This window comes from Megascapheus bottae, chromosome 33, assembly GCF_031878675.1.
Source record: "Megascapheus bottae isolate mThoBot1 chromosome 33, mThoBot2.hap1, whole genome shotgun sequence".
Classification (NCBI taxonomy): Eukaryota; Metazoa; Chordata; class Mammalia; order Rodentia; family Geomyidae; genus Megascapheus; species Megascapheus bottae.
The window spans coordinates 6,650,541-6,666,525 of NC_143541.1; the positions used below are offsets into that span (position 1 = coordinate 6,650,541).

The 15,985-nt window shown below is 57.0% G+C and overlaps 1 protein-coding gene across 5 annotated transcripts in view; it reads right to left on the reverse strand.

Annotated features, from left to right (window-relative positions):
• Positions 1-15,985, reverse strand: part of Vgll4 (vestigial like family member 4) — a 67,892-nt gene that overhangs the window by 7,339 nt on the left and 44,568 nt on the right. For all 5 annotated transcript variants that reach the window (XM_090323927.1, XM_090323924.1, XM_090323925.1 and 2 more), the window contains one exon: positions 5,635-5,824. In XM_090323927.1, the coding sequence (XP_090180053.1) occupies positions 5,635-5,824 (190 nt within the window). The remainder of the gene's footprint in view (positions 1-5,634; positions 5,825-15,985) is intronic.

Below are 15,985 nucleotides of genomic sequence, written 5' to 3' on the forward strand. Positions count from 1 at the left end.
GAGAGCCGGGACCCCTCAAGGGAGCCTCTCAACGTGGTGGTCTCTGAGCAGAGATCCCGGCTGTGCGCCAGGCCCTGCTGGGCCTGCTTGCTGGCTGCCACCTGGCTCACAGGATCCGGAGGTGAGGAGTCACCTCGAGGGCTCTGAGCCCTTCCCTTCCACTGGAGGGTGAGGTGCGATCTATGACCGTGGAGGTGGGGACCCCCCACCTGTGGCCTGGGATGGGAACTTTCTGGAAACAGGGTCTCCACAGCAAGGCGAACCCCGTGGGCCCATTCAGCTAGCTGGTGTTGGTTACAGGCAGACAGCAACATCTTCACGCTGGACTGAAGCACCAGAGCCCATACCTGGGTGGAAGATAGTCTTTCCTGCAGGGCCATGGATGGGAGGGGGGGGTCCCCAGCTTCCTGCCGTGTCTGCAGGGGTGAGACCTCCACAACTCACCTCAGAGGAGGGGAGCCCTTTCTGGGGAGGAGAGAGCACTGCCCAAGGAGCCTTCAGGCCGCAGCGCTGCTGCGAGAGGAATGACAGACACGGCCCGGTCCTCGTGGGCAGCAGCCGCTCTGTTTCCTATGCCCACGGCACCCCGATGAGAGGCTGCTCTGAGCAGCCATCTGAAGGCCGAGTGGGTTCCACGGGCTTTAGGCGGGCGTGAAAACTCTGCCTAGCTGCAGACTCTGCGCCCCGCCCGCCCCGTGAGACTCGGGCCTTGCCTCTCGCTGCCAACTGCAGAGCCAGGCTCGGCCACCAGCAGAGCCAGCCGAGGCCTCGGCGCTCGGCTCACCAGCCCAGAAGGAAGGCCGCCAGATGCTGCCTTCTAAGTCAGAATTAGAAAAGGTGAAAGCGCAGGACTGACAGGGGATGCCCTCCAGCTCTGCCGTGACAGCCACTGTCCACAGAAACAAGTCCCCCGCCCAAGTGCACACCGCCCCTCCCAGCCCAGGAAACATCTGGGAAATGGCTCAGTGGGAGCGACTCTACCCTTTTTATTTCCCAGCTCACTAACAATCGGAGGCAAATACCCCACAGGGAAGGTCAGGGGACACATCCTGCAGAGGAAAGGCGCGGACAAGAGCCCAGACGCCAGGATGCAGCCACAGGCTGGGTGCCTGCGCTGAGCAGCGCGGGCAGGACAGGGCAGAGCGAGCCCCAGCCCGCCGCCCAGGCCCCCCTCCCTTCCACACCTTCCACCACCCGCTTCCCGCTGCTGGGTGAAGCCCACACAGCCCGTTCCTTTCCCTTGCAAACGACCCAGACTCAAATAGTGTGTCAAGCAATGGAAGATAAGACAAGGACAGTGAGGCTCTGAAAGACAGCGGAGCAGAAGCCACAGAGGAGCCACATGGAGCCGGGGAGGAGGGGCTGTTCAGACAGACATGGAGGGAGGTGGGCAGGGGCTACAGAGGAGGTGGAGATCTAAGGAGGAGAGATCTGATGGCTGTTCAAAGCCATCCTAGACAGGGAAGGGAGAGACCCCCGTCTCCCCAGTTAACCACCAGAACACTGGAAGCGGTGCTGTGGATCTAAGTGGTAGAGCACTAGCTTTGAGCAAAAGAAGCTCAGGAACAATGCCAATGGCCCTGTGTTCAAACCCTAAGATGGAGGAGAGGAGGGTGAGGAAGAGGGGGGAGGAAGGGGGAGGAAGAAGGGGAGGAGGGGGAGGGGAGAGAGGAGGAGAAGGGGAGGGAAAGGAGGAGGTAGTTAGCATGTGTGATAGTGCTGGCCTACAGTCCAGCTGCTCAGGAGGCTGAGACAGGAGGATCCTGGTTCAAAGTCAACCCAAGCAAAGTTTGGCATGGGACCCTAGCTGAGAACAGTCCTCCATAGCTTGCCTAGAAAATGTGAGGACCCAGCTTAAAAAAAGAGAGGAGGAGGGGGTCAAATCCATTACAGAATTCCAAGTGACCCCCCAAACTGTCAAGGAGCAGGGCCTGAAGGGAGAAAGGCTGCACAGAAACTGCTGGCATGGATGGCAGCGAAGAGAAATCGGGGTGCAGATCAGAGAGCCAGCAGTCAAGATGTCAGCCAGAGCCACACCTCAGCCCATCTAATTCTTTTTTTTTTTTTCCTGGCTTGTTCTCAGGGCCTGAGTCCTTGGGTTTTCTCAAGGCTAGCGCTCTGCCGCTTGAACCACAGCACCACTTCCGGCTTTTTTCTACGTCTGTGGTACCGAGGAATTGAACCCAGGTCTTCATGCATGCTAGGCAAGCACTTTAACCACTAGGTCAAACCCCCGGCGTCCTCAGCCCATCTTAATAGCTCCACTGGACAGCAGAGTCTTGCCAGTCTGAAAATTTATGACACAAGAATTCGGACAACAAATAAAATGCCCATTTTGCTAGACAACAGTTGTGGGTAAATGCGCTCCGTGGGTTACTAATGAGACACGGGCTTCAACAGCAGACACACAACAGATGCTCCAATTTCTCCAAGTACTGAAGGCTGGAGGCCTGAGGCCTGGAGGGGGGGTGGGGCTGGGTCTTAGGACCATGGTGATAATGTCAGTGTGGTACTGTTACACCAGAGTGGTGAAAAGTGAGAGGGTGACCCTGTGTGACATCTCGGTGGAGGGTTACAGCGTGCCACAATGTGGCAGGCTGCTGTGCACCGCCGCGTTACAGCGTGATTCGGTGATATCGGGAGAATTAGTTATCGTGGCTGGAATCTCAGCATTCCTATCAACAGGGGCTCCGGGACCACCGCCTGCAGCCTGCTAGCTGGCCCCGCCTGGTCTGTGCCAGCAGGGCGATTCGCACAGCTAACCACACACCCTTGAGCCCCTCTTTTCTGAGTACCTGCTTTCCAACACAGACCCTTACCCACGAGCACTGTCACCTCTTTACCTACAAGCCAATCACTTTCCTTCTGTGTGATTAACAAATTGTAGGAAGACAAAATAGAAAAACGAAACAAAAACAGAGTTTCCTTAAAGAGGGAACCATGCAAGGACTTCTCTCTGGGAAAGAGGAGTGACCTATTATTATACATAACACGTCCAGACACAAAATGGAAAGGAGGGGACACGCTAGGGCCCGAGTAGGAAATATCTCAGCAAATAACGGACAATTTGCCTGTGGAATCTGTCACTTACATGTTAGGAAACGAGGACAGAAGCTACTGCACACTACACCCACCCAACGCCACTTAGGACAAGGGCCTGACCCAGTGGGCCTGTTCATAATCCCAGTCACGAGGGAAGCAGAAAGAGGAGGAGGCAGTCTGAGGCCAGCCCAGGCAGAAGTTAGCAGGGACTGCATCCCAAGCTGGGTTTGGCGGTGCCTGGCTGCAGTGGGAAGGGGCAGAATGGGTGGGTCACATCTGAGGCCAGCCTGGGGCAAGAGTGTGAGGCTATTTGAAGAAGAGTTATTGCAAAAAAAGTGCTAACAGCATGGTTTATGTGGGAGGATGCCCTGAGTTCAAACCCCAGGACCAACACCAACAGTAAGAAGAATGTTTAAGATGGTACATTTTAGGATACATGTATTTTACCACAACAAAATTCAAAAATGGAGGTGAGACGGCCTGACTGGTGATCTGCTCCTGCTTCTATTTTCCTAAACTCTATGTAACGCTGTCCATGTCAAGTTGCACGCAAATCGTCTAAGTCCTCTCTTTTCTTTCTTCCGCTCCTCAGTTCTGGGACTGAGCCCAGGGCCTGATGCATGCCAGGCGGGTCATCCACCACCCAACAACACCCACGGCCTCACCCTGCCCTGCTCCGTCCTTCACACCTCCAGTATCACCGTGTCCTCTCCCTCAGGGTCACAGTCTGAACCCACTGAAGCTGGGCGCCACTGGCTACCACACACTGCCTGCCTGTCATTACCACGTGGGGGCGGTGGGATTCAAACTTACAGTGCATGTATTCTCAACCTCAAATCTCCGGCCAGAGAGCCAGGAGTTTGGCCTCGTGGTAGAGTGCTTGCCTAGCATGCACGAAGACCTGGGTTCCATTCCTCGGTACCACACGCACAGAAAAAGCCAGAAGTGGTGCTGTGGCTCACGTGGCAGGGCTCTAGCCTTGAGAAAACCCAAGGACAGTGCTCAGACCCTGAGTTCAAACCCCAGGACTGGCAAAAAAAAAAGAGCAAAGGTAAATCTATGGTCAGCTACTTTCATTCTCTATCATCGTTGCCATCTTAAAATGGATTAGGGCTGGGGCCACATCACAAGTGACAGAGCACCGGCCTAGTGGCTCAAACTGCAGTTCCACTATTAATAATAGAATTATTAGTAATGAAAAATAATAGCATCAACTGAGTGGCACTCTTTTAACCTGAAGTCCACAACGGTCCGTGAACATTCATGGACTACTCTTACAAGTATTTTACGTGGAAAGTGACTTGCCAAGGCATCAGAGGAAGAGGGGACAGGGCACAGATGGTGCCTGCAGTGTCTCCCCTTCCCCCCGCCCCGTGCCCCCCATAACTTCCCGCAAAATAAAACAAACCAGCAGAGAGACCTAACACCTCTGGCTTGGTGTGGGGAGAGGAGGAGCTGGGCGTCCGGCGATGAGAGAAGGAGGCGCGGGGTGGACGCCGGGGCTGCAGGGGTGTGCTGCCAGCAAGGCTGGCTTGGGGAGGCCGGGCCGGGCTCTGCAGATCCCCGCGTGTGGCCATTAGAGGCTGCAGTGTGCAGTGTGCGAGCTCAGCCTCTGTGACTCATGGGCCGGGGATTGACAGCAGAGTAAATACTCAACACGAGCAGCCAGGCGGCCACAGGAACGTGGGGAATGCAAGGACACTGGAGAGCAGAGGGCCACTGCAGCACCGCCTCCGACAGACAGACAGACAGACAGACAGACAGACAGACAGACAGACGGAAGGAAGGAAGCAAGGCTCTGTGAACCGCACCTGCCAGCCACAGCAGCAGCCTCTGGGGAGTGCAGCGGGGAGCGTGGGAGCATCCACAGGCCTGGTCAAAACAGGCACAAGACACAGCCATGCATTCGTTCCCGCATGCATGCATGGCGAGCACGCTGGGGAGCCCAGCCCCTCAGCAAGACGCCCGACAGGACAGCTCTGCAGACGGCCAGGCAAGGCCGGGTGTCCAAGCCGGGAGACGCGGAGAGCACTTGCACTGTGCACGGGGCGGGGTGGAGGGCTGAGCAGAGGAGCTGGGGAGCCCGGTGGGAGCAGATGGCTCCGCATAGAACCCTGGCTGCCGCGCCCAGCTTCTCAGGACTCCAGCTCCAGCCCTGAGCGGGCTGCGAATGAGGACACGGAAGCCCCTAATGCTGGCACAATTTACACCCAGACAGGGGAGGGGGCAAGGGGTCGACTTTGGACACGTGAGTCGGTATGTGGACCTGAAACCCCTGTGTGCAACTACTGACACAACAGTCAGAGCGGTCAGAAGAATCAACCGCTGGCGATCGTCCTCGGCGGCTGAGCAGGACCAGCACTCAGGACATCGGGGTCCAGGCAGCCACGCGCCATCTTGCCCAGCACACACACGCTGGCTTCTCCCTCCCCAGAGAGGCACAGGTGAGACGGGCGGCCTCCCTGCCCCAGTGCCCCCCCCGGGGGCCCTTCCGCCCCTGGCTCTCCTGCCAGGGGCCCCCGGGGACCCCATCTCCCCGCTAGGTCTTGAGGCCGAAGGGACAGCTGTAACTCATCTGGCGAGGGGACTTACAGGTGGGGGCTGAAGATGCGGGTCACCTTGGAGACGCGCTCGTTCTCGCAGTCCAGGTCGTCGTCGCCCGGCTCGGCGCTCAGCTTCCTCTTGCTGGGGCTGATGGGGGGCGGGCCGGTGCGGTGACCGCTCAGCGCCGAGGCCACGGCCACCGGCTGCGCTCTGGACTCTCCCCTGAGGGCAGCTTCGCCTGCGTGGAGAGACGGGGCACGGTGCTCACTGGGGGGACAGGGCAGCCATCTCCCACCCCAGGCTCCGAACCCTGCCCAGTGATGGTGGAGAGTTCTGGAGGGGTAAAAGGCAGACGGCGATGGAGGGGAGGGGACGACGCGGGGTTAAAGGGGAGGGTAAAGGAAAAGTTGCCCTGAAGGGGCAGAGGGGGGAGGGCAGAGAGCACCACGTGGACAGGGAGGATCCAGAGCTGCGGGTCCCCCTCCTCACAGGGAAAAGTCCTGAGCGCCGCTGAGACCCCCACCACGCCCGCTCCCCACACGTCCGCGTGCCAATCGGACCTTCGTGTATCTTATTTAAAAGGAAAAAAAAAAAAGAGGAAAGGGAGCTGTAGGCCTGGCTCAGTTGGTAGTAGAGTGCCAGTCAATGAGCAAAAGCGTCAGGTACAGAGGAGAGGGGGAGGGGAGGGGAGGGGAAGGGAGGGGAGGGGAGGGCCCACATACTGGTAGCTCACAACTATAATCCTAACTACTCAGGAGGCTGAGATCTATACATCATGGTTTAAAGCCAGCCCCAAGACAAACCGGAGACTCTTATCTCTAAATTAACCAGCAAAAAAAGCCAGAAGCGGAGCTGTGGTTCAGGCGGTAGAACACCAACCAGCCTTGAGCGGAATAGCGAAGGACGGTGACCAGGCCCTGAGTGTAAGCCCCAAGACTAACGAAAATGAGACACATGAATCATGCGCATTTGTCTTGAATAAGAAATGTCACCTCATGAGGAATAAACCTTTTGTTCTTACAGTAGACTAAAACCTACAGGTCAAGTGTGTACTGTTAAAAATATATATATATATATATATGTTTTTCTTTCATTCTCCGTACAGAGTTGGGGCGTGTGGTTTGCCATGGCAGATCTCTTCTCGGAAGGCCCGGGAGCAGGGCGCTAGGTCTTCGGCGGCCATCTGACTGGCGTCTGCTGTCTCAAGTGGCTTTGTGCTGGGCAGTAGCTTGGTGGCTCACGAATTGAAATAAGCATGACCTTTGATGATAATGAAGGTTTTGTACCTTCTAAAACTTATAAACAAGAGTAATGAGTACTTGGGAGAGAAGAATGTGGCCCATCCTCCACCCTGAGGGCGGCACTAGAATGTCCCACAGACAATAAGCACTTGTTGGGGAGCCCAGTGGTCTGGGAGCCCTTGCCCAGTGTCCCCTGCCTGCTCGCAGCACTGAGGGCAGCTGACCTCAGGCCTGAGGTCGCCCTGGTTTTCTGGCCGTCCCTGACAGGCAGGCGATTCTGACTCCTGCTCGTGTCACCCTCTGTGACAAACATGGTTGTACCAGGGGAGGGACAGAGGGCACAAGGCCTCTGGCGTGTTTACCAGAAAAACAGGAGCTCTGCCGAATCGGCGAGCCAGCCGCCAGCCTGCGGGCACAGGGGAACCCACACCGCCTTCAGACACCTTTTGCTTTGAAGGATTTTGGCCCTGCAGCAAACTGGAACTTTCCGTTTTAAATGCAATACCCCCAAACACAAGCCCTGTGCCTGACAGTGGCAGGCCACTCAGTGTGACGGGGGCAGCTTCCCAGCCTCTGTGCACGCGCGTGGAGCTCATGGTGACACTCCCCCTCCCTCTGCCCTTCGTGAAACGACGCCGGTGTGTCGACTTCCACATATGCCATCAGATGACTTTGAACACTCGTCAGGATGTGATCCCCGAATGGGCAGGCGCTACCTGCCACCCCAGCTACCCACAAGGCTGAGATCTGGAAGACCGAGGGACCAAGCCATAGCTGAGGCAGAAAAAGTTGTAAAACTCCATCTCTACAATAACCAGCAAAAAGCAAGACTGGGGGCATGGCTCAAGTAGTAGACTGCCAGCCAAGCAACCCCAGATCCACCAAACAAAATGTACAAGGAGGAAGAGGAGGTCGAGCAGGCGGAACGCTCCTCACTCCTAGCGTGAACGCAGAGCAAAAGGGGTACAAGGCACAGGCCCAAGACAAGCCAACCCCTGGCCACACAAGTACACAGCGGCCTCGCTCAGCTTGGTCTCTGCCTGTAACTGATGAACAGATATACAAAATGGGGACCACAGCACTGGAGTCGTAGGCAACCGTAAAGAGGAGTGGAGAGCTGATGTATGCTGTGCCAGGATAAACCTAGAAAACTAAGTGAAGTGGAAGGAGCCATACGCAAAGCACTATGTGTCCTCTAACTCCACAGGTGGGACATGTCCAGAAGCAGCAAATCCAAGGAGGTGGAGGGAGCCCGGAGTGGCGTAGTGGGCTTCTGGTTGGGGACAATGAAACTTTGTGCAATTGGTGGTGGTGAAGGCTGCCCGCCTACACCATACCAGGGGGCGCTGGCACTACAGGAGTGACAGCTCAGCGGGACGTCACCCCCCAAAACAAGAGTGCACCCGAAGTATGTGACAAGACAATGTTTCCACATTCACTGTCTCACTCATGTGTTAAAATCCTGTTTTCCCTCAGGCTTTTCCATACTTCACTGTTAGGAGCAGACATTCACAGGTTTGCCCTGAAATAACAAACCTGCTATTACAGTTACCTTACCCCAACTCAACCATTTTCAGAAACATTAAGTTAAAATCAAGCCCGATCTGAGACCTGCCTGAGGCTCCACAGGGCCCAGGGCCCATCAGGAGCGTCCAGCGAAGGCATTATCTTCCTCTTTCAAACATAAACAGGAGAGAAGACTGGAGTCACCTGGGGTTTTCTAAGCATCTCAACTCGGCTTTCTTACAACAACTGTCCATCCAGTGTTTTAAGGCGGTCCCTCTGTGAAGACGTACTTGGCCTTTTAAAGTGAAGATGGGTTCCTGAAGAAAAATGCCCAGTATAGGCCAAAAACCACACGTAAGCGCTAGCCCAGTCAGGCGTTCTGCCGCTTTGCCATGCCTCTGGCACCCTTTCGCCCTGGTTCTTGCCTAGGCACGCTGAGATCTCAGCCTTCCCTGTTTTGTTTGTTGGTGGGTCATGGGGCTTGAACTCAGCCTGGGTGTTGTCCCTGAGCTCTTCAGCTTAAGGCTACCACCCTAGAAGTTAACTGGAGATAAGAGTGCCAGGTCCTTTTGTGCCCAGCCCACGGTCTCTTGAACTTTTCTGACGGGGCTGGCCTCAAACGATGATCCTCCTTGTCCGGGCCCCCCAACAGCTAGAATGGCACGTGTGATTTATCACCAGCTCCTGACTGCCTGTTAAGGATAGATGTGTTTTTTCTTTTCTTTTTTACAAATCTCTGTGCCTTGCCCAACAGAAACTTTACATCCTGCCCACCACGCATGGCCGAAAGTGAAGACACAAACCACAACTGGGCTCCCGGCTGTGCTGACATGTCTCCTGTCTGACCACAGCCCGTAGCCACCGCTGACATCAGCAGCTGGGTGGAAGCCGTGGGCTCCTGAAATGCCCTGGGACCCCAGCCATCTCCCACGGTTCTGCAGGGCAGGGCCCCCAAGACGGGCTCTCATTCCCCCCTCTCCTCGGGGATGTGCAGGGGAGGGGACACAGTGAAATCAACACCTCAGCTGGTGGCCGGCCCTGTTCTGATTTGCTTTTTTTTTGTTTTTACTTTCAGGGTGGACTGCAAGGCCATGCAACAAAGACTGAGCTCACTAGCGCCCGCCCCTGGACGGCAACACTGCCACAGTATTTCTGCATCGTCACTCTGTGGCCTGAGACCCACCGCTCTGAGCTCACAGAGTCCAGCGGCCTGGCCCGTCCGCTGTGCCAGGGACTCACGGTGGTGCAGACCCGGGCAGGGTGGGGCGGCTACAGGCTCTCTGCCGGCTCACAACACCAGCGCAGTGAAATGCATCCCAGTCACCCTGCCCCCACCTCCCCAGTGAGCTCCCCGATGTCACCGTGATGGCGTCACGATGGTTTCAGGCACGTCTCAGGACAGCCAGGCACCCATCCGGCGGCGAGGAAGCCAGTGGAGGGGACCCCAAGCTTCAAGGCCTGGGCCCAGGCTCAGGCATGCGGGCTCTGAGTGGGCAGAGCTGGGAAGGGGGGCTGGGAAGGGGGGCTGGGTGGAGAGGGACAGGAGGAAGAGGTGAGCGCAGGGAAAGGAAGGGTGGCGTGAACTAGGCCTGTGGAAGTCCTAACCCACCTGGGTCACGCATGCTGTAACCATGGAGGCCGAGTCTTCTTTCTAAAGGTTGGGGGGCCTCAAGGAGACCCCATTATCCTCACACGGGGTTACCTACAAGCAACAGGACTCAGAGCAAGCACCCTAGGGTGGACTTCCAGCCTCAGAACCACGGGGAAACGTGTGGCAGAAGCCCCCAGGCTATGAGGGAGGGGGTCAGGGGGCACAGGAAACTGACCCAGAGGAGGGCAGAGGGCAGGCCTGGCACCCAGGGAGGGCACAGTTCTTTGCTGGGAAGCAGACAGCACCGCTCGGTCTCCCTGGCCTCCCTGTCACCTGGTCCACCTGTGGCAGGCAAAGGTACAGGCCCAGACCAAGCCAGGAGGGACACAGACAGAAGGACTGGAACAGAGTGAGCCAGGACTGATGTACAGATGTGGCTGGGATTCCTGGAACCCAGCGCCAGGGGGATGTGGGGGGGGGGGCGCCCCACTCCGTGAGGGCCGAATAAGACCAGGCACCGGGTGGGGCCTATACCACACAGCAACCTGCAGACACGCACGCTGCTTGAGCATCTGATTCTGTGTGTGTGTGTGAATTTAAAACATCCCTGAGAAACGACATCCATCATTCCCAGCATGCACTGTGAATTTGTACCAAAGGGTTTTACATAGACTGTATAGAAGTTGAATTATTTTTAAATAATACTAAATACTTTAATAATACCAAATCCTAAACTGCTTTAAATAAATTGAATTATCGTGAAGTACTAATTTGAAAAGAAACTTGTAGTAATCACATCCAGACGCTGCCCGCCGTAACATAACGACTAAATCCTGCACTGCAGGGACTGCGCTGAGAATGTGCTGCCAGCTGCTGCCAGCCCTGGCCAGCCAGCCCAGGCCAGCCAGCCCAGGCCAGCCCCACCCCTAAGCAGGGGTCTGGGGGGACAGACCCAAGTCAAGGTCACTGGAAGCTTCCTTAACACATGACTGACCATTGCTAAATATGCAGATTTCCAAAGAGCACATTTCCCGAGGCTCAAAGCCCCCAGCCCCTCCGGGTGAACTTGATTTTCACAGTTCACAGAGCCAAGGACACTGCTGCTGGCACTCAGTCTTACAAAGTTGGATTTTACAAACTCGATCAGTGAAAGGGACACTGGCCCAAACAAGAAAAAAAAAAATTGGCACTTTTTCCTCCTATTTTTATTTCAGAGTTTTCTTTGGTTTTGTTTTGTTTCTGGTTTTTGTTTTGTTGGCCCTGGGGCTTGAATTCGGGGCCTGGGCACTGTCCCTGAGCCTCTGTGCTCAGAGCTAGCACTCTACCAACTTGAGCCACAGTGCCACTTCCAGCTTTTTCTGAGCAATGGATTGGAAGTAAGTCTTGAGGATTTTCCTGCCCTTGGCTAGCTTCGTACCATTTTCAAGCTAACAGAAAGTGGAATGGACAAGACATGCCTGGCCTTACCTCCAGCTGCTAACTGCATGGTTGTCACCGCCTATCTACCACGACTGAAGGGATTTCCTTGCTCGTGCCAGTATTGGGACTTGAACTTTTGCTTAGTCTTTTTTTCTTTCTCCTCAAGGCTGGCACACTCTGCCACTTTAACATCGCTCCACTTCTAGCTTTTCTGCTGGGTAACTGTAGAGACCTCAGACTCCTGAGTAGCTAGGATCATAGGTGAGTCACTGAGAGCCATTTTAAAATAGCCTGGAGGTGGTGGCACTGCCCTCAAAAGGCCTCCGTGTCTTCCAGGAACGAGGACACCCGTGTTTCCTCCCGGGTCTCCTCTCTTTGTGGCCACACCGAGCAAGGCGCAGAGCTGACTACCCTCCCGCCTGAGGCAGAGTCCTGTAGCCGTCCTGCCTCCTCATCTCCCTTCACTGGTGCAGGCTTATTTTTTGTCATCTTTTATGAAACAGGTTGATCTGTGTTTCTTGGAAATGTCTAAGAGTCCTGCTGGTTTGGGTGGCTTGGGCCCTGATTCTGATGAGGCCTGTTTCCTGGCGGGGTGGAGAGGGACACTGACATCCTGGCTGCAGGCTGGCAGTACTGGGCCCCTTGGTGCCCATGTCACTGTGGACACAGGAAACTTCTCTCACAGCAGTAGCCCAGGGCACTCAGCCTCTCCGTGTTCCCTGTGCCATGCCCTAGATGGGGCCAGGCGAGGAACCTGTCCTGTGAGACGACAAAAGAAATGCACCTGACGCCCTCTCACACCCTGAGCCAAACCAACTGTGGATCAAGTCTTTCTCAGCCACGACTGTCCTGGACACGTGCTGACATCCCTCAGAGGTCCCCACACCAGTCCCAGAGGAGCTGGGCCAGTGCCCACAGCGTGTATGCTGTGGGGTCACAGTCAAGAGACAGCACGACACCTGGAACCCACCGGGACGCTGAGGCCACCCGCCAGGGACATGAAGACAAGTGGTAGAGTCCGCCAGGCTGTCCAGTCTACCTGAGATGTCCAGTCCACCAGGCGTGGCTATGCCACCTGTGGACAGGAGCTTGGTGACGGTGAGCTCTGTGGGTCAGGAAGACAGTGAAGGGCACTCAGCGAGTTCTTCCCACCCCAAGCCTTCTATCTCAGCACACAAGCTTCCCCTGGGGTGGCCCAGCTGCAGCCCCCCACCCCCGAACCCACAATCCTGGAAGAACAGACTATTGGACTCAAGTCTAGAACTTCCCTACCAGGCGCCATCTGGACCTTGGAACCCCTCCCCACTAAGCCTCACCCACCTCCTTTCTCCCTATCTCCCCTCCCCTCCCCCCTCCTCCCCACCCTCCTTCCCCATGTGCTGTCTGGCCCCTCCCCACTCCCTGTTCTTACACCTGCCTAGTGAGGCAGGCTCTTGCCCTCTCACAGAACTGTAGCAATGTCTCCCCACCCAGTGTCAAAGGGACTGGGCCAGCAGAGCCCAGTGCTGTCCCCGCCCCTGCCTTCCTCATGGCAGGCAGGTCCTGGGCCCCTCTGCCACCCAAGCTCCTCCACAGGTCTTCACCCCAAAATGCCAGGGGCCAGGGATGGCAAAGCTGTCTGATGAACCAGCCTCAGAGAGCTGCAGCAGGACCTATGGGGGAGGGGAGGTCAGTCCTCCCTGAGCACTGAAGGGGGAGGTCAGTCCTCCCTGAGCACTGAAGAGGAGGTCAGTCCTCCCTGAGCACTGAAGGGGAGGAGGTCAGTCCTCCCTGAGCACTGAAGGGGAGAAGGTCAGTCCTCCCTGAGCACTGAAGGGGAGAAGGTCAGTCCTCCCTGAGCACTGAAGGGGGAGGTCAGTCCTCCCTGAGCACTGAAGAGGAGGTCAGTCCTCCCTGAGCACTGAAGGAGAGGTCAGTCCTCCCTGAGCACTGAAGAGGAGGTCAATCCTCCCTGAGCACTGAAGGAGAGGTCAGTCCTCCCTGAGCACTGAAGGGGAGAAGGTCAGTCCTCCCTGAGCACTGAAGGGGGAGGTCAGTCCTCCCTGAGCACTGAAGGGGAGAAGGTCAGTCCTCCCTGAGCACTGAAGGAGAGAAGGTCAGTCCTCCCTGAGTACTGAAGGAGAGAAGGTCAGTCCTCCCTGAGTACTGGAGGGGAGAAGGTCCGTCCTCCCCGAGCATTGGAGGGGAGGGCAGTCCTCCCTGAGCACTGAAGGAGAGAAGGTCCGTCCTCCCCGAGCACTGGAGGGGAGGGCAGTCCTCCCTGAGCACTGAAGGAGAGAAGGTCAGTCCTCCCTGAGCCCTGAAGGAGAGAAGGTCCGTCCTCCCCGAGCACTGGAGGGGAGGGCAGTCCTCCCTGAGCACTGAAGGAGAGAAGGTCCGTCCTCCCTGAGCACTGAAGGAGAGAAGGTCAGTCCTCCCTGAGCCCTGAAGGAGAGAAGGTCCGTCCTCCCCGAGCACTGGAGGGGAGGGCAGTCCTCCCTGAGCACTGAAGGAGAGAAGGTCAGTCCTCCCTGAGCCCTGAAGGAGAGAAGGTCCGTCCTCCCCGAGCACTGAAGGAGAGAAGGTCCGTCCTCCCCGAGCACTGAAGGAGAGAAGGTCCGTCCTCCCCGAGCACTGAAGGAGAGAAGGTCCGTCCTCCCCGAGCACTGAAGGAGAGAAGGTCAGTCCTCCCCGAGCACTGAAGGAGAGAAGGTCCGTCCTCTCCGAGCACTGGAGGGGAGGGCAGTTACCCATTGTGCCCAAGGCCTGGGTTTAATTTCCAGCACTAAAAAATAAAGAACCCCCTTTGTGGAAGGGCAGGCGGGCTGGCGGGAGGCGCAGTGTACCCAGGAAGGGCAGGGAGGGGATGGGAAAGGTCAGCGGAGTGGAGACCTCTGGGGGGGGGTCCTGCTCCTCAGCTCCCGTGGGGGTGGGGATCTACCTGGGAGTCACACCCGGCCTCTGAGCTGGCTGCAGAAACTCCCGGGGGAACCCACCCCCACCCAAGGGGAACTCTACATCCTTATCACCAAGCTGAGGAGGAGCTATTAAATGATAACTGAAGAGTCATAGAGTGCAATGGAGAAAGTTACATTCACCCACTAGGCAGCGGTTAGCGGGTGCCACCCTGGCACACTGGCTAGCTAGCTCTCCACGCCAGTCCGGAGGAGAGGGGGGCCTAATTTTATTTGTTCCCCTCCTCCCTCCCTGCCTGCCGGTTCCCACTGATATTGCACCGTGAGGACCAGGGAGGCCCCTCTGCTCCCGCCCCTCTGCTCCCCGCCGGCGTATTGACTTAAGATAGGAAGGTTAACCGGCTATTGTGCTCATAAAAGTCACAGCCGTTGGTTGGCTGGGGTGGGGGGGCCCTGAAGTCTCTCCTTAACTCCCAGCCACTTATCCCCAAGCCAGAGAAAGAGGAAACTTGGGCTGATCAAAGGCCAGGCTGTCATTAAGTGAAAATGGAGGAAGATGAAAGGCTATGGCACTTCAAAGGCCGGTGTTGGGGGCGGGGGCTGGCGCAGGGCTGGGCCGGAGCCCTGGTTTCAAGCACATTCACCGCCCATCACAACGCAGCCCCGTCCGCAAGCCGTCCTCACCCACACACAAAGCAGTGGGCACTGCTTCCAGCTCTCACAAATGACAGCCAAGAGCTGCGTCTTTCTCGCTGTGACATTCAGTCTGAAGTCTGGGGACACACGGTGGGTGGGCAGAGGCCTCTGCTGGAGCTGGGCTAGGTCCTCCACAGCCGCCCCTCACCACCCAGCCACGCCCGCTCACCACGGCCACACACAGAAGCTCCTCAGACAGGCAGGACCGCAGCTGTAAGGGGCCCTGAAGTGACTCCACCTAATCCCTTCCTGAGAGACTCGGGGACTGACTCTAGCACCTCGAGTGGCCTGGCCGGGCTGTGGACTTTGCTCGGAATTGACAGGCACACCACCCTCACCCCATGCTTCCGCCACCACAAACTGCACCCAGCAGTGGGCCCAGCCTGAGGCCTGGCAGAGGGATCTCAGGATAGGGAATTCTGGCTCCATCATCTTAACCCTGCCATCACGCAGAGGGGCGGCCATGGCTTCCCTTTCTTGCAGGGAGACAGAGGCCAAAGTGGACAGGCAACTTGCCCAAGGCCACAGAGCCTGGAAACAGGGAAGCCTGGAGTGGCACCACGTCCCGTCCTTTGACCCTCTGGGAGGTACACAGCACAGGGCAGCCATGGGGGGTACGCAGGCCCGTGTGGAGCGGCTAGGACCCGTACATGCTCCATTGAGGGCAAGCTCAAGCCAGCCATTCTCTCCACCCACTTCCAATCTCCTCCGCTGCCAGGCAGGCAGAGGGGCGGGGCTTGCTTGGCAAGGCCGGAACTGAGCGCCCTGGAATGCCCACGTGTGCTCAGTCCTCACTGGACCTCGGTCCACTCCTCCTCTCCTCCCAGGCACCCCCGGCCATGTATTCCCTGTAAAGATCTTGGTTTATTACAGGGGCGATGGCCTCAGTAGAGAAGGGACCAGGGCGGGATGGAACCCAGCAGCACAGCGCTTCCCCAGATGACCCAAGGCCCCGGGTTCCGTCCCAGAACCAAATAACAACACAAGTCCAACCAGGACAGCAAAGCCGATTCCAGAACCTGTTCCCCGGTCACCATGCACACCCCCCCTCC